This window comes from Notechis scutatus, chromosome 2 (assembly GCF_049901735.1).
Source record: "Notechis scutatus isolate UNSWTSFEM ecotype Mainland chromosome 2, rNotScu1.2, whole genome shotgun sequence".
Lineage (NCBI taxonomy): Eukaryota > Metazoa > Chordata > Lepidosauria > Squamata > Elapidae > Notechis > Notechis scutatus.
In genome coordinates, this window is record NC_142010.1 from 107,209,497 (window position 1) to 107,230,327 (window position 20,831).

Sequence of the window (20,831 nt, forward strand, 5' to 3'; positions counted from 1 at the left end):
CCAGTGGTGGGATTCAAATAATTTAACAACTAGTTCGCTCAGGATTAAGTTGGCTATCAGGGAATAGCCATGGGCTATCGTGGCCCAACCTGACCCTGGAGGAACCTGTTGTTAAATTATCCCCCCTCATCAAAGTGGATCCTGGGTGCTGCACTACAATGGACAAATGAGCAACGGAGCAGCCAGCACGAGGGGAGGAGGAGGAGCAGGGAGGAGAAGGAGGAGAAATGGCCACTCCATTGTCTGTTTCTCCATCGCAGTGCAGCACCCAAAATCTACTTTGATAGCAGAGGGGGGTAATTTAATAAGCAGTTCACCTGAACCAGTGTGAACCAGCTGAATTCCCCACTGGTCCTGCCTACCCACACTCCTTGACTTCCACCCATTCATAAATCTCACCCATGGGCCTACTTGTGAGCCACCTAAGAAGGAAAGACTTGCTAACTGTACTTTGCTTATCAACAGCAACAAGAGCTACTGGGATTGTCAAGCAGTGTGGTCCTATTGTGCTTTATGGCCATATCAGTTTGTGGCAGAAATTCCAGTCCCAATTATCACCTGTATACTGCCTCAATTCAAACAGACTTCATGTGGTTTACAATATATATAATAAAACATAGTAGTATAAAAATAATAGTTATAAAATAGAATCAATGTCATTATAATAAAAACTAATACAAGGTTCCAGAATCAATACTGAATGGCCCTCTAGAAAAGCTAGAAAGACTTTAAGAGTAAGGATGACCCAGAGTTGCCTCGAGGGTTTCATAGTAGGGAAGCTATCAAAGAGAATGTCCACCTGCAGGTCCCTTCCTGTCACACTACCTAATACCCAAGAGTCCTAAGCTGGTATTCTGTGATTGGCAGGATCAGGTGGGCAAATCTGATCAGGGAAAGGCAGTTTCTGAAATATATAGACTTTAAGCCATTAATAGGTTTAAAGCAGGGGTGGGATTCTACCAGTTCACACCTATTCGCTAGAACCGGTTGTTAACATTATAAGCAGTTTGGAGAACTGGTTGTTAGAAGAAATTACTGACCTAATCCTGTAAGGAAGGCAGGAAGGAAACATTCTGGTGTTGCTTACAGAAACTGCCTCTCCGTTAACCCTTATTACATTCTTGGCAGGACTAGACTTCCTGTCTCAAGAACATCTCTGGAGGTTTTTCCCCCCTCCTTTGCTGGTACTTTGCTTGTCTGGAATGACAATTCAAAGTTACAATGGCACTGAAAAAAGTAACATGACCATTTTTCACACTTACGACTGTTGCAGCATCCCCACTGTCAGGAGAGGCCAGGTGAGGAGATGTGTGCCTCGATGTGAGTGATATTGAGTTGGCCATGCCCAACCAATAACATGACCACCAAGCCACGTTCACCTGGTCACATGACCACCAAACCACGGCCACCACCTAAAGCCCACAGAACCGGTTGGTAAAAAATTTGAATCCCACCCCTGGTTTAAAGATAGCAACCAGTAGGGTGAGTTGTACTTGGAAGCCTAGTAGTAGCCAATCCATCTCCAACTGCAATGGAGTAAGATAGCAGTACCACGATGGACCAGTGTGAGTTGCTGCATATTGGACCAGCTGAAATTTCTGGGTGGTCTTTAAAAGCAGCTCCATCTTCAACAAATTACAGCAATCATGTGTAGAAATATCTTCTCACTTTCTGCCCTCTCACTTTATGTATAGAATCTACAATGAGAAAGATATCTACAATGAGAAAACAAAGAAAACATTTTTTTCTATGTAACAAAATATCAAAAGTCCAAAGTTTGTATCAACAGAAATATGCTAATTTTTATAAAGAGGGTCACTTAAGAAAATTCTAATTATCTTCAATTAATCATACCCTATCCCCATTTTGTTGGAAGCGTCTTTTCCTTCTGATTTTCAGAGATTGCAGCAATTGCAATTGAGAGAGGCAGGGAGTTGGCAAAAATCATTGGCCCCTCTTTCCTTGGTAGGAATTTCCATCTTAGGAGCTCTGTTTCACAATGTCATTGCTCCAGGCTGGGTGTATTAAAAACTAGCAAGCTCTATGTTTCCTCAGGTGGTTCCTTAATATGAAAACAGCTCTTATAATTACTAAGGACCCGTTTAAATATTTGCTACAGAAAGAGAGGAGTACAATTTGCTTGAGTTCATTCTGAGTCCAGATGAGTCATGCTTCTTGCTGATTTTGACATATCTCAGAAATCTCTCCACCCCACCCCACCCACCCCCCTTTCCACCCAAATGCTCACATTAGCTCTGGCCGTTTAAATAAATTAAAACGTCTGTGTGACATGGAAGGGTAAACCAAGAGAGAAAGATAAACAGTTATTATTTATAGCTGCTCGTTATTTATAATTTTTCTTTTAAAAAGAGCATTCTTCTAAATCGTTTTCCACATAATAATAGGAGGGAGAGCAACTTGCAACTGGTGATTGGAACATTCTGTTCCATGAATGGACTTGTCTGCCTGATCAGAGAGAGAGCAAAAATAAAAGGGCTGCAGCATCAGTTCATTTCCTACAATTATGCTTTGGTGAATTAATAGTGAAATGCTCTCATGACTCAATGGAAGCTTTTAAATATAAAAACTGTTTAGCATCCCTTTAACAAAATGTGGGCATCAACAAATCTTCATTCTTCAGGGCACAGGGAATGTTCTTTAACTTGAAATCTGGTTGTACTTACTAGACCTTGTAAATCCAAGTTTGCTTTGCTCTTCGTTCTTTCCTTGTGAATGTAAGGACTTTTTTGGCAAATAAATATCAGTGGAAACTTTTGGAAAGAAGTGCGTAAATACAAATCTTGTGTATTAATTTAAGAGTTATTCTATTCCTCCCTCTTTTATCACTGCTTTATCAACTGCAGAATAACGACATATAGGCATATAGGATGGCAATAGCACTTAGACCTATATAATTTCACTAAACTCATGGATATTTTATATGGGATTGTGATTATAATCCATGAGTTTAGTGAAATTATTAAATTATCATTAATTTTCTTGGCAAACTTTGTGGGTAAAACTATAAATATATAAAAATAAAGGTTCCCAAGAGATGAGCTGCTAAATGTACTGCATTTGATTATAATTACAAGCTACATTTCTAATACATAATAGCTTTTGGCTGATGTCACTGATGGTTTTTTTCCAGAATAAAAATTGAAGAAGAATATGCCAAGAACCTATCTAAACTATCACAGAACTCCCTGGCTGCCCAGGAAGAAGGGTAAATTTGCATTTTTGTATTCTAATTACCTGCCAGATTACAGTTGCTCTAAAATTGATGGCATTATTAGGAGATTCATCTTCCTCTACAAGAAGAATATTAGAACATTGGACCATCTTGTCTAATTCTTCTTCCATATATGGCTATGATATGTAAGCTATATATTATAGCAGATGAAGGAAGAAATTGAATTGGTGAAGATATGTAATTAATCAAACTGGTTGGGTTTTTTTTAATGATATCCAAAGTTGTCATATTTGCTGCAATTGAAATAAGATACCTAGCTGACCCAAAGTGATTCTTTATACAGTAATGTGGTCAAAGCATTGGGACTTTCTCAGTTGTTCTTTTAAAATAAAAGCATTCACTATTACAACAAGTCTATAAAATATCATCCATACAGAAAGAACAGAATATTTTTCAGAACAGTCTTATATGGAATAGCAATACACACCCACACACACATCCATCCCTTTTCAGAGAGGGATACAGAGAGACACTAATACCTGTAAATATAATTTGTTTGAGTAATTTCAGATTCTGGTGTACTATAATATATAGCTTATATATTAATTAATAAGGCGCTTTACATTTCAGAGTGAGTAGATTATGCTTACCTCTTTCTAGACATTTTAGGGGGAAACTGGGGAGAAAGCTAGATGAAATGCATTTGTCATTTACATCCTATCTTTTTTTGTCATGATGTTGCTGAAGATGTTGCCCTGATTCCCCGTAAGATTTCCCATTTAGGTTCTAAACTAATTTAGATCTGCTTGTTTATTTGTGGGTTCAGAACATGACCTACTCTACATGTTGTAATAAAGATGTTCTTCTGAAGTATTCTAAGTGCTTGTAGAAATATTTCTATAATATTTCTCCTAAATTGTCCATCTGTTGTATGTGTAAAAAGTGTTCAAAGCATAGATAGTTTGGTAAACTTATCATGCACATTCCAGATATACTAAACTCTGGGCTTGATATGTAAATATGACAGATAAAGTTTTATTCCATAGATTTGTTGTAACTTCCACTGTTAGCTGCTGAATTATACTACATCAACTGTCACAAGATTATGGGCCCTTATGCTTAGACCACATAAAAGTTCATTTAAAAATGTAATGTTGACAAATTTAGTTTCTTTTCAGACATCAGAACAGATTAAAACCTGTGTTTTTGTGATTTATTTCCAATCATTTTACATTGTATATGATTTTGCCAAAAGAACCAAAACAATTAAACAATTAACAATTAATTAAATCATAAAGGCCCATCCCTCTAAGCAATCCTCAAGCTTAAGTTTAAGGGAGTTTTATAGTAAAGTTCTCTGGAGTTAATTCACCTTTTATAGCCATTTCATATGACATGCTTAAATTCATATTAGATTTAACTTTTGGTATTCCAAAAATATAATTTTATTCACCCAAATCTCCTGTTTCATTAGTTTCATCTTCTGAATCTAAAACTAAGAACACAAAAAGTTGATGGTTTATTTGAAATAAATGTTAGTTTTAAGCTTTACATTGTGAGTTTCATTTATTAATATTGAGAGTTGGGTGAGATTTTTCTAAAGGTATTCATGAATATGTCTTTGCTGAATTCAAAGAGGAGTATACATTTAGAGAGAGAATTATTGAGAGTAATGTTAAACGTTGTGCTTTGGCTAATAGCTAATCCCATTAACTGTGGTAATGATGAGCTTCAGATCCTAACAAAGAAGTCATTTCTTATTAACCAGACTTATACATTGCAGGACACTTGGCGAATCTTGGTCTCAGCTAAAAAAAAGCATGGCTGATGAAGCAGAGGTTCATCTTAAATTTTCCTCTAAGGTATCAAATCATTTCCTCTAAGTTGTCAAATGTAATCATGTTTTTATGGCCCTGAGATTACCTGAGATTACATTGTTCATTCCTGATCCAGATAAAATTTCATTCCCGAAAGTTATTGATTACAATATCATAAATTTAAGTATGTGCTAATGTTTATCAGAGATTAGACAATATCATTTCTTCAGGTTTTTTTTTCCAAATTTAATTTCCTAGTGCTCATCAAAATATTAACAGTAGTAGTGGTAGTAGTAGTAAGAACTGGCCACTTATTAGGTAGGTAACCTCTCCTTTTTTTCATTATCGCATACAAGATTGCAATCTCAATATTTTATAATTTGATGATATTTGGACAAAGGCCTAAATAACCATGTGTTGATTCCGTTTGCATTGTAGCCAATTTACAGTTAAAACAATAATTGATTCCTCTCTGAAATGCTGAAATTTTAAAATAGTTTATTCTAAGTGGCAGGAATCGAATTGTATTTTAAGGGCTCATTTTTTGTTTCAGAATTTGTTATTCCTTCCCCCATCCCTTCGACATAGAGAGAGACAGAAAATTTGTATATATCTCATTATAAAAGTGGCAACTGCTTTGAAATCTTCAGGATTATTTTTCCTCTCTTTACTTTGAAGTGTTTGCTTCGCACAGATATATGAGGATCAAAACATATATGAAATCCATGATTGTATCACTTCGCTTTTTTCTACTTTTCAGAATTTTTTACAGTACTTTCCAATTCTTCCTCCCATATAAGAGGGTTAGCATTTTCTTCAGATTAACTTCAAGTCCTAATAACTTCAGGCCTTGTTCATATAGTTTTCTTTACAGGAGGATAGAAATAGGTTGGACTTTTTTTAACTCTCTTGTTTAGTTCATATTACCGGTATTTCCTGGTTTTTAACTACAAATCAGTTTGACTCATTTATATTAGCTTTTAGCCAAGATTGGTTATTGTTACCCCACTATGTATAGAAACTAATTGGCTCTAAAATTCAAAAAAGAAGTAGGAATTCTCCCATTTCTCCTATTCCAAATCAAAGTATACATCCATGCCTCAGTTCCTAGCATCTAAAACCTCTTTAACCATTTTTTCCTTTTTTTTCCCCTTTATGCCAGCTCCAGGCAGAAGTGGAGAAACCACTACTCAACTTCCGTGAAAACTTCAAGAAAGATATGAAAAAATATGACCATCATATTGCTGATTTGCGAAAACAGCTGGTTAGTAGGTATGCAGCAGTGGAAAAGGTAAGAATTTGTCATAAATAAGGCAAACTGGTGTGCATGCTCAAAAGCTTCCCATAGAAATCCTTTTGCTTAGATGATAGATAGATGGGTAGGTGGATGGATGGATGGATGGATGGATGGATGGATGGATGGATGGATGGATGGACGGACGGATGTGTAGATGACAGATAGATAGATAGATAGATAGATAGATAGATAGATAGATAGATAGATAGATAGACAGACAGACAGTTTGGAAAAAATAGTGCATATATAACGTGATTGTAAGAAAAATATGGTTCTTCAAGTTGTAAACCACCACTTCAAGTGGTCTAGTTGGCCATACTAGTGGAGTGACAGTCATCCTGCGAAGAAAAGAAAGTGGCAGGATAGAAACAGGAAGGCAAGATTATTTATGCCATGTTGTCTAGCCTATATTTTATGTCCTATGTCCTAATGTATAACAGAAGATGCTATCCTATAAACAATACGAATATGTTTAATTACTAGTTTGGACAACTTGGATAAGTGAAAGGAGTAGGTCAATAATTTTATCCTTTACTTCTGCTGGCACAAAATCCTGAAAAGAACCAAATTGTGGAAATACAATGTAATCTATGCAGCAGTGTTTTAAAGTGACTAAATGAAATAGGATTCCAAAGAATAATAGCATTGAGACTTAAATACCACCCACAGTGCTTTACGGCGCTCTCTAGGTAGATTGCAATGTAAGCATTATTTGCATATTGCCCCCAACAATCTAGGCCCTCATTCTGCCGATCTCAGAAGGATGGAAAGCTGAGTCAAACTTGAGCCCCATCAGGATCGAACTCCAGGCTGTGGGCAGAGTTTGCCTGCAATACTTCATTTAACCACTGCACCACTAGGGCTCCTCAATAGTGTCACCTAGAAACTGCCTATTTGTACACCTTTTTTCGGGCACTTGGTGGTGCTTCAGTTCCTAATAGTTTGGTGCTCAAGGTCTCATCCAGGAGTTAGTGCACCTGTTCATTTCCTTGATGTTCTAGCTACGAAAGTCATAGCGCATACTATATTTAGTCTGTAAAAGAATAAATCTTTTGGAAAGGAAAAGACAGATAGATATTTCTTTCTGTGAAGAAATTTATGGCTCTTGGTTTGTTTCAAGGCTCGAAAAGCATTAACAGAGAGGCAAAAGGATTTAGAGATGAAAACACAGCAGTTGGAGATAAAACTGAGCAACAAGACAGAAGAGGAAATTAAAAAGGCCAGGCGGAAGTCTACTCAAGCTGGTGAGTGAATGTAGAATGAGGACACTGTGCGGTACAAAGACACAGAAACAAGGAAATTTGAATGTCAAAGGGAAATGGGGTATAAAAAAGCCTTCTACTGATTTAGCTAGGAAGAAGAATGTGATTCATTAAATTTTGGCATTGATCAAAACTGCATTCTTTAACTTTTTATCTATATTTCGTCTGATAGACCATATTTGAAAAACCAGTTTGGATCTTTTGGCCCTGTTGATCCTGTTTTCAGAATTTAGTTCCTTTGCAATAGAGACCATTATAGCCATCCCATACTTTCACTTTTAAGATGCATGTAAGGAAATTAAGGAAAAGTAGCCAGTATTAGAAGACATGAGTCCAGCACAGTCTTCAATAGAGTTGGACCATCTTATATACCTCCAGCTAGCAAGTCCTCCTTGGTCCTATCCAATGGATTTGAGAGTCTCCAAATCCATCATACTCGGAGAGCATCAGCTGCAGAAGGCAAGCCACACCTATGTCATCACTGTACCAATATTTCTTAAATTAATTGAATCATGTGAATATTTTGGTACTATAGAGATAAACCGATTTAAAGTATTTCTCTTTTTCATGTATTTATCTGAACTGTGTGACAAACAGAACTGGAGCTAACCTTTATATTTTCTCAGTTTGAAATTACTTATATTTGCTTATGTAAAAATTTTTACTGTTTGCATTGTACAGTAGATGGCAGGAGAGATAGTCAAATTATCACCTAAGTCAACTTTATGATAAAACATATGTGTCAGCTTTCCAAAGCTGACAATATGTATTATTGCATACAATTAACATAGATCATACTGTTCTATCTCAGTGCAGAATTTGGGACTTATTGAATTACTCGGTTAGAAAGAAACAAGTACACAAAAGCCACTGAAGTGTGTTTGTTTCAGTCAGCAAAATTGCTAATAGGCAAACCTTTGTGAAGATTAACCAAGATCTACTCTTGGTTAAATTATCTTCCCATTTGGTTTTCTGACATGTCTCTGTTTACAGCTGCAGGCAAAGTTTATTTACTGCTGGTTAAATTGTATGTTTCATTGAATCCTGAAGTAAACAGAAGTTGACACAGGCACTACATGGTTGAGGTCCAAATTTAAACAAGACATCTTTCTGCAAATCTGAAAACATCCTTACTATTTATGTGCAATCCTGTAAGGAAGAGTGGGAAGAAATTTCAAAAGACTTTTAGTTGTCTGTAGGAAAAGTTTGGAAGTTGCTGTTTCTGCCCAAGAAGGTGTTATAAATTGATTAATTCACTGTACACACATCGGCAGTAAGCAATCAAATTGCAAAAGGATTTTATATTTAACTTCCATGTGGAAGCTGTATCAACTCTGTTCACCTAAGGATTCTTTGATAAGTATAATTTGATCACTAAACTTTAGAATGCAATTTATAAATTGGAATTTCCAAAGAAAAGAAACAATAATTTTTCATTTGTAGTCAAATATTATTTGATTCATTATTCTTTGATCAGGGAAACCTAGGGAGATTTCCTTAAAGGGGAAAAAGGGTAGGCAGTAATAGAACTGACCTTTGTTTCTTCATCTTCTCTTAAACATTCTTAATATGAAGTTAATGAGACATGCCAACCAACCAGCTGAAATTGCAATATGTTTCTTAATGACTTTCTCACTTCTACCAAGGATGAAGAGATTAGTTTTTGCTTTTTTCTTAATTAATTCGAATTATCTACTAGGACAGTGCTTTATATTGAAAGGCAGAAAAGTGTTTTAATATGCAAGAAGGCAATTATGTAATACCTGTCTTGTCATAGCATCTTTCACTAAAATTGTGCAGTTGCCCTGCATAGCTGCAATATAATCCTAGGAAAGATCAAAAACTGAAATCATAATGGCACTGATATTAATAGTAAAGCACCCTTTGGGTAGATGAATGAATTGCAAGAAGAACTCACATGATGATTTGGGGAATTTGTTTTTTAGGAGATGATCTCATGCGTTGTGTGGATTTGTATAACCAAGCTCAGTCAAAATGGTTTGAGGAAATGGTAACCACCTCTCTGGTAAGTTAAATTTTAGCTTCGCCCTACAGTGCATATTTTAGCAGTAAGGTGTTTTTTTCCATCTTGAGTATAATTACATATTTTAGCCCATTTTATATATAACAGTGTTTCCAATTCTGAAATCCCTGATCTTGAATTTTTGCTCAAACTTGGTTGTATATTCTCCCTTTCTTAGACTAAAATTATATTTAAATAATAATAATAGTGGGGCTACCTTTGGAACCAGTAGTCCCATATGAATATCACATGATTAGAAATCCCTGCATTTAAACTTTACATTTCCTAGCCTTCTGTCTAGAAACTGCTCCATGTCATGTCACTATGTAGATCCCCCACTTGAAGCAATGCTTCTTCCTATATGAACCTCCATGCTTTAAGATATCACTTGGGGGGGGGGGGGTTGCCAACAATTGCTGTGAGCTTGTCTTGTGGTGAGTCAAGATTAAGCCTTTTTGATTGCTAACTCAGCTCCTTGGAATGCATGACCTGCAATATTGAGGGGCCTAGGACCTTTATTAACTTTAAAAAAAATGCCTTTAAATATATTCTTTTGTTGTAAGGCAATGATGAATGTTTTCAGTTAGCTTGTTTTAATTGCCATTTTAACTGTTTGTAATGTCTTGATTTTAAAATTGTTTTATATTATAACATGCTGAGACATCTTGATAGCCAGTGGGATACCATGTTAAATAAATACATGGTAAAATAGATGGGAGCCAGTTTAATGTGTAGTGGTTAAGCCACCAAGAGACTGAGAGTTATAGTCCCATCTGAGACACAAATCCAGTTGGGTGATCTTCAGCCAGTCACTCTGAGGCCTTGGAATCAGTCAATGATGAACCACTTCCAAAAAATCTTGCCAAGAAAAACTGCAGAGACTAGTCTAGACAGTCACAGAGAATCAAAAAGCTGACTTGAAAGCACAAACATAAACACACAAACGATCAGTTGTATTTTTTCTCATTATTGACTTACTTAGCACATATATGCCTATCTTCAATTTTACAATTTTTGAGAAAATATTTATTTGTCCACTCAGAACTATGGAATATATTTGAAGGGGGAAAGGAAAGAAGAAGAAAAATGAAAGAAAGGAAAGGAAGGGAAGGGAAGGGAAAGGAAAGGAAAGGAAGCATTTTAAAGGGGTGTCACAATAATGTAGCATACTGAGAGATTTTGATTTGTTTTGCTGGAGGTTAGAATTCAGTAAAATAAGATATTTTAAGAGATTAAACCTATCAAATAATTTGGTGTTCTATTTCTGATTTTATTTTACTTTTTAATGAACAATCATGCCTAGCCTGGCTGGCCATCAAATTTTGATAGCAGGACTTGGGGGACTGTCAAAGGCCATGAAAATTGTCCATTATCTGTGGATTGCCCACCTTTGCTCTAGGGAGCAATTACAAAGTACCCAAACAGGCTAAAATGAATAAACAATTGCTTTATATTTGATTCACCGTGATGAGGCTTTATTCCTTATTTATTAATGAACATGTTTCATTCTTTCATTTCAGGAACTTGAGAGGCTAGAAGTCGAGAGGGTGGAAATGATTCGGCAGCACCTTTGCCAATATACACAGTTGCGACACGAGACAGACATGTTCAACCAAAGTGTGAGTCTACTTATCTTGCAATCCTTTCTCATCCTGTACTTCTGCAAGCTTTATAGAAATCTGAAAACTTATATAGAATCTTCTGCCTGCTAATGTATGTGACTGCACAAAAACAGATAACTCGGCTCTCTCAATAAGTACTGTTTACTTTGAGTCTGGATCAGTCACTTGGAGCCCTTGAAGTGAGATTCTTGACAGTGTAAGGTCAGGAGGATTTAAAACCCACATTGGAAGTGGGCATTTATAACCCCTACTTTCATAAAGTTAAACATAAAAGAACAAACCTGCATGTTGAAGAAGAAAAAATAAAGGGGCTCATGGGAACTGGCATTTATTTGTAGATCTTGGAAAATAATGGCATGTGGCTCTTGTGTTTTTCAGACAGTGGAACCTGTGGATCAGTTGCTTCAGAAAGTGGATCCAGCCAAAGACAGAGAACTGTGGGTAAAAGAACACAAAACTGGTAACATCAGACCTGTGGATATGGAGATATAGACTTCTGTGACCAGGTGGACTTTTGAGTCCCCCCAGTTTGAGGGATTTCCATAAAGCTTCAAGAGGAGGAACAGGGGAGGTGTTCCACTGTCAGCTTCCATATCTATTTATTATTGTCTGTAGGGACTATTTCTGTCATGTTTGATCATTATTCCATTCCTATAGTGCTATGCCTTAAACATCCAACATTCCAGGGTTGAGAAGCTACTCTTTTTCCTTCTTTTTGAAACTGGCTCCTAGCAGCCAAGCACGTGCAGCTCCCATGATCAATGCCTGGGTCTGTTTGCTGGTACAAAAGAATCTTGCTATTCTGTGGTTATCTATTTTGTGCTACTCCCCTTGCATGATGCTCTGTTTTGTACTGTGATGTTAAAGACACAAATAAGGCTGTGCCAAACATATGGACGGATGAGTTTGACTGTGATTCTGGAAGCAGGGAGATCCTCCTGAATGTTCCCACTGAATTAGTGGGGAGGTGGTTTTAAAGCCCTCACCTCCTCTCCCACCCACACTTTATGAAATGGAGTTCATAATGCTTACCTACCTCACAGGGTTGTTGTGAGGATGATATCTGTGTAGAGTATTATGTTTTAACAACCATCATCTCGTATAACTGCAAATACTATTGCAAGGCTACAGTGAAAAGTCTTTTTTGAGTAAAGAAAATGAGTCAGGAGGGTCAGGAGACAATGTACCCAAAGAAAAACGCTTGGGTTGGCCCTCGTTTTAATGTCTCAGGTACTTAACTGGCTGCAGTCCTCAAGCTACTTGTGATCTTTTGACTTCTCCAGGATCTGCAGAAACAATCAGAGAATTTGAACCATTGATTCCTCTCCCCCAATAGAAAAAGCACTTTCAAGACACAGTTGCCTCTTATCATGCGTGCTTCAAGAGCCTTTGGAAGAGTGTAAGAAACCAAATTCAAAGTGTATCTCAATCTGGAAAATAACCTATACGAGGGTTAGGTTATTCAGAGGCTAGGATCTTGCCTCTGCCAGTATGTCTTCCCTGATTTCCAATTTTGTGATCATGTCACAGAGATCCCTGCATTGATGACACAGCAAAATTCAAGTAGAACTTGGATTTGGGGGAAGATTTTGCAAGCCTTTGGCTCTTGAGTTCCCACACTCTGGCAGCTATTTTTTTAAAAAGTGTTTTATTTTATAACACAATTCAGGCCATATTAAATCTCATTATAAAACTATCAGGTGGTCAAAAATCAGCACAAGTGAGTTAAGAAGTGACTCTATGAATCCAGCCAAAGATGTGTTATACAGCTAGATATTTTCAGAAGTGCAGCTATTTACGATGGTACTAGAAGGCCTTACCAATTGATCCTGAGCTCCTGTATTTCAGAAACTGTTAGGGGAAAACCACCATTTTCTTTGTTCCCCTCCTTTTTTCATTTGTCTTGCAATGGTGTTTGTACAGCACAAATATTTGCTTCAAGTATCAGAGCTTTAATTTTTTTTGTACTGCCAAGTATTTTGTTTGAACATGTGTCACAAACATCTACTATTCATTTCTTTATTTCTTAAAACCCTTTTTCCCCTGGAATGCATTTGTCAGTTTTTTTTTACCAGACTTTCCATCAGCACTATAAGTCTTGTCCTTTCTATTTTCAAAGTAATGGTTTTTAGTTTAACTACAGAAATGTAATATAGATAATCTGAGCCTCTTAAATTTAAAAACATATAGGAGGAGTTTGGGATAAGAGATGGGATTGCTTTACTGGATTATTTGATGCTTATATTATTAAATACAGTATGAAGAAAACTGGCACGCAAGGTATTCCAGTTAATTATCACTCAAATGTGCCCTCATTTGATTGATTCTTTTCCCTTTCCCTTTCCTTTTGGCTTGCCTTCTGTTATCAACAAAATCCTCTTTTTTCATTTCAAAGGGCACCACAAGTTTATAATAAAAATATATATTTTATCTTTTTCCCAAGAAGCTGACTGTCAAGATTTGCAAAAAGTACAATTTATCCTGCTGGTATGTGTGAGTACATTAAGGCCTGGATCAAAAACAATACAAAAAGAATTTCTAAGATATCTATTCAGTTCCTTTCCTGTTTTGATATTTCAGTATTCATTGCAATCTTTCTCTAGTCGACTGTTTTCAGAACTTTTTTCAGTTGTTGCCCATTGATTTCTGGGCTTTTTCTGTTTTCCATACTTGACACTGTTGAACTTTATGTTCTTTTGATAAAATAGACTACAATTCTTTGTACATTCCACTCCAACTTTCTTCACAGTCATCAAGCAAACTGCTCGTGGCATATTATGAAAATTGCTCTTTCCAAATTATATTTTAAGATTCCATTGTAATTCTGACTGAATTTAAAATATTTATCTTATTTTTCTAGATTAAGAATTGTCAAAGCACCTTAATTGTAAATGTAAAACACTGCCTGGATCATTCGGTTTTCATGTCTTTGCTGCTTTCTATCAACTAACAGTTGTCCCTTTTTTGTTTTTTTTCTATCTTTCATTATTATCTTACCCTTTACTTTACTTTTCTCTTTTCTTCTTTCACTGAAAACTCCGGTGATTGCTGATGACAAAATGTGATTTGATTGCAGAAAAATCCCCAAGATTTTACAGAAGTTTGTAAATAGATTTATAGGTCTCCTTCTGTAATTGTTTCAAATAGTACAGTGTATGTACCTGACTAGCTTAATCTATGTTTCCTTTCAAGTTCTACGTGTCTTTTAAACATTACTATTTTATATGAAGGATGAAAATACACATTGTTCACCAGACTCCTTTTTGTGCTCCCCAGGGTTTGGTGAAAAGATTGGAACCATTTCTGTATCTTTTGGGGACAAAAATCAGGGCTCTAAGCCTTGCAAATTACTTAGGATGCCACTTAAAACCCCTCATGGTCTTGGTATAAAAAGCTCGGAAGGTCTCAGTCTTAGGATAGCATTCCATGCAATTTATGGCAATCATGCTGTCATTATGAGCTGTGGTGGCACAGTAGTTAGAGTGCAGTACTGCAGGCTACTTCTGCTGACTGCTGGCTGCCTGGGTAAAATGAGGACCCAGATTGTTGGGGGCAATAGTCTGATTCTGTAAACCACTTAGAGAGGGTTGTAAAGCACTATGAAGCAGTATATAAGTCTAAGTGCTATTGCTATTCCTGTATGGCCACGATTAATATAACCAGGAGAGAGAGAGAGAGAGCAGGGCCTCAGTTGATGATCTATTTAAAACATCTGTCATTTGGGATCCATTACAGATAGTTCTCCACGTATGACCACAGCTGAACTTAAAATTTCTATTGCTGAGTGAGATATTTGTTAAGTGAGTTTTTGCCCCGTGTTATGACCTTCCTTGCCACATTTGTTAAGTGAGCGTTAAGTTAGTAACACGGTTGTTAAGTGAATCTTCCCCATTTACTTTGCTTGTCAGAAGGTTGCAAAAGGGGATCGTGTGACTTCAGGATACAGCAGCCGTTATAAATATGAGTCAATTGCTAAGCATCTGAGTTTTGAACACACGACCATAGGGATGCTGCAATTGTCATAAGTGTGAAAAATGGTCATTAGTAACTTTTTTCAGTGCCGTTGTAACTTTGAACAGTCGCTAAATGAACTTTGCAAATCGAGGACTACCTGTAATCCCCATTCCCTTCATTTTAGCTTCGTAGAAGTCTTTTTGCCAGCTTCTTCAGAACCATTGAGCTTTCAAATTTATTTGGCCCATCAGACTCAAATCACTGGTGCTACTTTGAGTATCTTTTTCCATTCCTTTTTTCTGGGCCAAGATATAACTCACTTGAATGTTCTCGTTGAAGTTTTCTTTCACCATTGAAAGCAGTTGTGGGTGAAACCTGCATATTTTCTCTTAAGATTTGCTCTTTGGAACATTCCACCACTCAGTTGCTTTCTGATTTGTGTTTTGGACTGGTGATATGTCTACAATCTCGGCTTCCTTGGCTCCCAAATGTAGAATGAAAAAGCCCATATATTAGGGACACAGAAGGGAGAAGAGGATTAGCGTGTCAGACCTGTTTTTCAAGTTTAACATCTCACTGCCTTTTAAATATGCCTGTTATTATTACCCTTTTATATTGTAATGGATTTGCCACTGGGGTTCTTTTTTTCTTTGCCAATCTTACTCACTGCATTCCTGTTACATGACATTTTGGTATGACTTACAATTGTGGGATGATTTGCAAGTGTACTTTGTGCCTTTTGCTTCAGGGAATGTTTATATCCGTTCATATTTAGCTTGGATGTTCATCAGTTTAGCCAAACATTTACAACCTGATTTTGTTTAATGTGGTTTCTAGCTGCTTAATCTCTCTTTAATTGCATAGTTCCCATTCCTTAAACACCCCAATGCTCAAGATTTGATTTATTCTCCTTTCAGATTCACAAGATGGTACTGTTTTGTGAAATTCTCCTTCTAACCAATATCTTGAGAAAAAACTATTTTAGAGAGAAAAATATTAAGAGATCATTGCATTTTTCTTTTTGCAAAGGAAGCACTTTGGATTACTGAAATAGAAGTGAGATATTTGGCATATTTTTAGTTCTGTTTCACCTTAGAGATTAATGCAAGCATAGATTAACAATGTAATGTAGTAATATGAAGGGCTCCTTTATTTAATATTGTGACTATGCCATTCTATTCCCCCTCCAATCATGATTACATGTTCAATGGGCATGGTCTGTTCTCACTAAGCTATTTGGAGGGTTCCTTCCCAAAGTTTTGCTATAAATATCTTTGCACTTTTATTAATTTTGAAACTGCAGTAAATCTATTGTTACTTCTGTCCTGAAAATAGATGATGGCATTTAATGTAAGGATTGGCATTAAGAGAATTGAAAAACCTCCTCATATATGACAATGTTCTTTACAAAGAACATTGGTAGTATCCAAAAAGAAAGTGGTATTTTGGGTTCTGTTTGCATTTTCATCCTGTATTATCAGCCCACAATGAGTAGCTGATCCTTATTGTTTCATTTTGCTGACTAGTTAGAATCTAACTCATTCATAAGGGATGTCAGTGTGATTTGTTACAGATACGATCTGAAGCACACGGTTTGGTTCTTTCATAGCAAATCTACTGACCACAGCAAATCCTCTGTTATGTAATCTCGGTTCTGTTCTCTTGTGGTCTTCATAATATAACAGTACACCTCCAATTTTCTTACTTTAATATTATGTCTCTGTTGTGAATGGGGCTGAGCAGACTTAGCACTGAATTTCCAATCCTGAATTCAGTGAAGAAAGGTCAAAAATAGGTATGGTTTTTCTATTTATATGTTTCTTTAAATTATTTCTGTTTTAGTACAGGTATAAAACCTAAGCAAATAGATTTACCTTTTCTTAGTGCAACCCTACCTGCTTTTCAGAATTACATTTTTCTGTATCGAAATTGAACTCAACTTTAAGTAAGCAATATTTATAGCTTATAAGGAAGGAAAAAGTAATAATAATGTTTTTGTTAAATTAATAACACAGCATGCTGAAATTCCAGCTGTAAGATACACACCTTTGGAGAACCATTTCTTATGCTTTTAAGACATTGTCCTCCCAGGCTAATAAACGTATGAGAAAGTTCAAATTCTAACAGATAACAGATAATCAGAGTTGGAAGGGACCTTGTAGGTCATCTAGTCCAACCCCCCAGCCCAAGCGGGAAACTCTACACCATTTCTGACAAATGGCAATCCAATCTCTTCTTGAAAGTCTCAAGTGATGGCGCTCCCACAACTTCCAAGGGCAACTTCTGTTCCATTGGTTGATTGTTCTCACTGTCAGAAAGTTACTCCTTATTTCCAGGTTAAATCTCTCCTTGTTCAGTTTCCATCCATTATCCTTGTCTGGCCTACAGGCGCTTTAGAAAATAGCTTGACCCCTTCCTTCCTGTGGCAGCCCCTCAAATATTGGGAGATTATGTGCAACTCTCTCTTTCCCTCATCCCCTGTAGCAGGGATGAAGCCCGAATTAGGATTCTTAAATCTGATCAAGGAGCTAACTACTGCTTGCCATCATCATCATCATCATCATCATCATCATCATCATCAAAGAAAATGCAAGTTTCTTTTAGACTTTGATGGGCAGTTTAGTCAACTACCATCACAGTTGCTTTCTGCTGGCATTGGTGAGTCTCCATTCTGTTACTGACCCAGGAAAATGGCAGAGAAAAGCCATAATAAAAACAGCTTTCAAGAAAGTTGGAAGAAAGGAAAGTGACAGACAAAGCCAATGTCTCAGAATAGCCAGCTGAATTTTTTTTTTTTTAAAAAAAAAAAGTCATTCTGTAAATGATGCAAGAGAAAAATGTCCCCAGCAATTAACCCACGAGGGAGTTTGGTTTGAGCTATTTAAATATCACATTGATTAAAATAAAATGTTTAGTAAATACATGGGAGATATATGTCATTCAGTAAGTAGTTAGATTAGCTTTTCTGTACAGTATTTGCTCATTTTCCAGGAATTGGAATGGCAAATCTGTATTACTTGCCCTGTTTTGTTCACATTTTCCTCTTCATATTCAGGATTAACCATCATCACATTCAAAAGTATAACAATTATTCTAAGGTTATTTTTGAGAGAAACCAATACCTTCTGATCCTTTTTTCCCTCTCAAAGATTTATTCGCAGATATTTGAAATTTATAAAATAGATGTTTAGACTATTAATATATTAATGGCCATGGACCAATATATGCATGTGTTGTGATGCCTCTGATTTGGTACTACTCAAAACTGTAGCATGTTGTACAAAGCAAATCACTGATGGCCACAGTGGAAAATTAACATTTGGAACAAGTTTGGAACAAGACCCTCCTGAGTCTTTTTAGATTGTAACTCTAATGGCAGGTAGAGTTGGTTTTTGCAATGTCTAAAGGAATTTGGTATCTCCACTGAAACATTGATTAGAACCCATTCTTTCAATTCTCAGTCAGTATTCTAGTGTCCCTGGCTAAGAAAGCTGGTTGAAGTATTTTTAAAAGCCACTTAAACATTCCATCATATGACTCTAAATAGATGGGTGAAGTGGGATCTTCTGGAATGCTGTTGTGCTTTTCTTTGGACAGCAGGATGAAAATTAGTTAAAGACAATTTGCCCATATAAAAAGGGGGATTAAAAGCTTGCACTCCAAGTATTTTGATGGAAATTTCTATGCACCATGCATATTTACAAGATTTATCCATTGAAGAGTTGTGGCATCTTTCAAAGAACCTTGGAATTAATAGTTTGGTGACATTTAATTAGAGATTTGTAACTTCCTGTTCAGAAGCATAGTTTCCAGAGCCACCTGAAGAGAAGAAGTATCTATTGGGATAATCTAGGAGTATAGTTATGAACATTAATACCAGTGCTTATGTAGATAATGTGGATAAGGATATGTGAATAGTGTAAATAAATACATTTTATGCAGTCCAATACCTTGATTTTTTTTTCTGTCACCAGTAAAATATTCTTTGCTTTGCTCATGTTTTGCCACATCATAGCAAAAATTATTATGGGTGTTATTTCTGCTGAAAATAGCTGGAAAAATAGCTAAATATATTGAGATAAGCCCAAAGGTGCAGAGATGGGGTTTTTTTGGCCCTAGCATTTATCAAAATGGATTTTAAACTTCAGAGACACAGCATTCACAGGAAAGGAAAAGAAGAGCTATGTGAAGCTTAGGTGGGAATTGGATTTAATCATTCTTTGAATTGCAGGATTCAGTTCAGTTTCAGTTGCTTTGGGATCAGTTCTAGAGTTCCAGGGGCTTTTCTGCAATGTTAAATTGAATTGATGATTCAGATTGAACTGACCATTTGAAACAAATCATGGATAACTTGCACAATGCTCTCAAATCATTTTCAGCAACTTGATGGGCATTTACTGTCAAGTGTAGTCTTGCACACTATATATTGTACCAGGAGGTGGCACTACCACATGCATCTAATGTTGCCAATGCAATGTGAATTTTCTTGCTTCCAGTTTCTGTAACTTTCATTTGCTTTTCATCTAAGTATGTCAACAAGAAATGTTTGTTACCCAAAATGGATGTGAAACATCTTCAGAGCTGTCTTGGCAGTTTGCCACTATCATTTCCTGAAGAACTAGGCATGGCAATAATAGCTATAGAAGAAGAATAGTATATTCTTGCTAGTTTGATATTTTCTGATATAGGAATCTTGTCCATTTCTGAGACAATAATCTTGTCCATTTCTGATTATGTTTATATATACTTCAACTACTCAAAGTATTTAATTTCATTTTTTTGGATGGTGGGTGGCATCTTTTCAACCCTCTGGCTGGACAAGTGCTAAAATGCATTCTCTACTCATGTACCATGATTTGCTTGCTAAATGTGTTGATGGACAATACACAAAATTTTCTCATCAAGTTTATATATTATACTAAGCCAAGATTGGATAACCTGCAGATCTTGAGCTCCTTAGCACCGTGAAATGCTAAGGAGCCTAAATGGTAATTTTAGCGTACCATTAAAATTGGATAGCAAAGTGGCCAAATTTCAGTTTGATTCTTTGGATTATTTTTCTTATTTGGGAGAGATTTAAGAATAGGAATGGTAGTGGTAGTGGTTGCTTTCCAAGGTTCTCTGGTCATTAAATAGACATACTAAGCCAAAACAGATCAAAATATTTCAACCTCTAATCTGAATTGTGGCTCCTGAACTTTTAGAAGTTGTCACCTCTGTCCTAAGCTTTAATGTTATTTGTTTTATTTGGTTTAGGTATTCCATGGGCCCATTTTTTGTGTTTTAAAAATATACTTTTTATTTTTATACATATAAAAATATAATACCATGTGGGAACCTGTGTGTGTGTGTGTTATTTTTTCAAAAAAGACCTGATTAAAACAAAAATAGATTAGCATAGTTATGATATGTGGTTGCATTGATCTTGACATACTCTTATAATAGAGTCAAATATTGGTTTTATGCTAAAATTCAAGTGCCAGTTACAATGTTTTAAAATGATTTGTTTCAGTCCTGCTCATGTCAGTACAGAAACATGTTCTATTACATTTTCCTGAATATAGACAAATGGGATTATAACTAGAAACTTTAGAGAATTTGCACTTGTGAGGTAAAAATCCACTTTGTAAATTTTAATAGAACATTTTTTACAGATTTAACAA

At 36.1% G+C, this 20,831-nt stretch overlaps 1 protein-coding gene across 2 annotated transcripts in view; it reads left to right on the plus strand.

The window, feature by feature from the left end:
• Positions 1–13,482, plus strand: part of GAS7 (growth arrest specific 7) — a 158,564-nt gene extending 145,082 nt beyond the window's left edge. For both annotated transcript variants that reach the window (XM_026667570.2, XM_087953948.1), the window contains exons 8-14: positions 3,152–3,226; positions 4,977–5,055; positions 6,173–6,301; positions 7,428–7,551; positions 9,516–9,595; positions 11,113–11,211; positions 11,593–13,482. In XM_026667570.2, the coding sequence (XP_026523355.1) occupies positions 3,152–3,226; positions 4,977–5,055; positions 6,173–6,301; positions 7,428–7,551; positions 9,516–9,595; positions 11,113–11,211; positions 11,593–11,706 (700 nt within the window). In that variant the 3' untranslated portion in view covers positions 11,707–13,482. The remainder of the gene's footprint in view (positions 1–3,151; positions 3,227–4,976; positions 5,056–6,172; positions 6,302–7,427; positions 7,552–9,515; positions 9,596–11,112; positions 11,212–11,592) is intronic.
• The last annotated feature ends 7,349 nt before the right edge of the window (positions 13,483–20,831 follow it).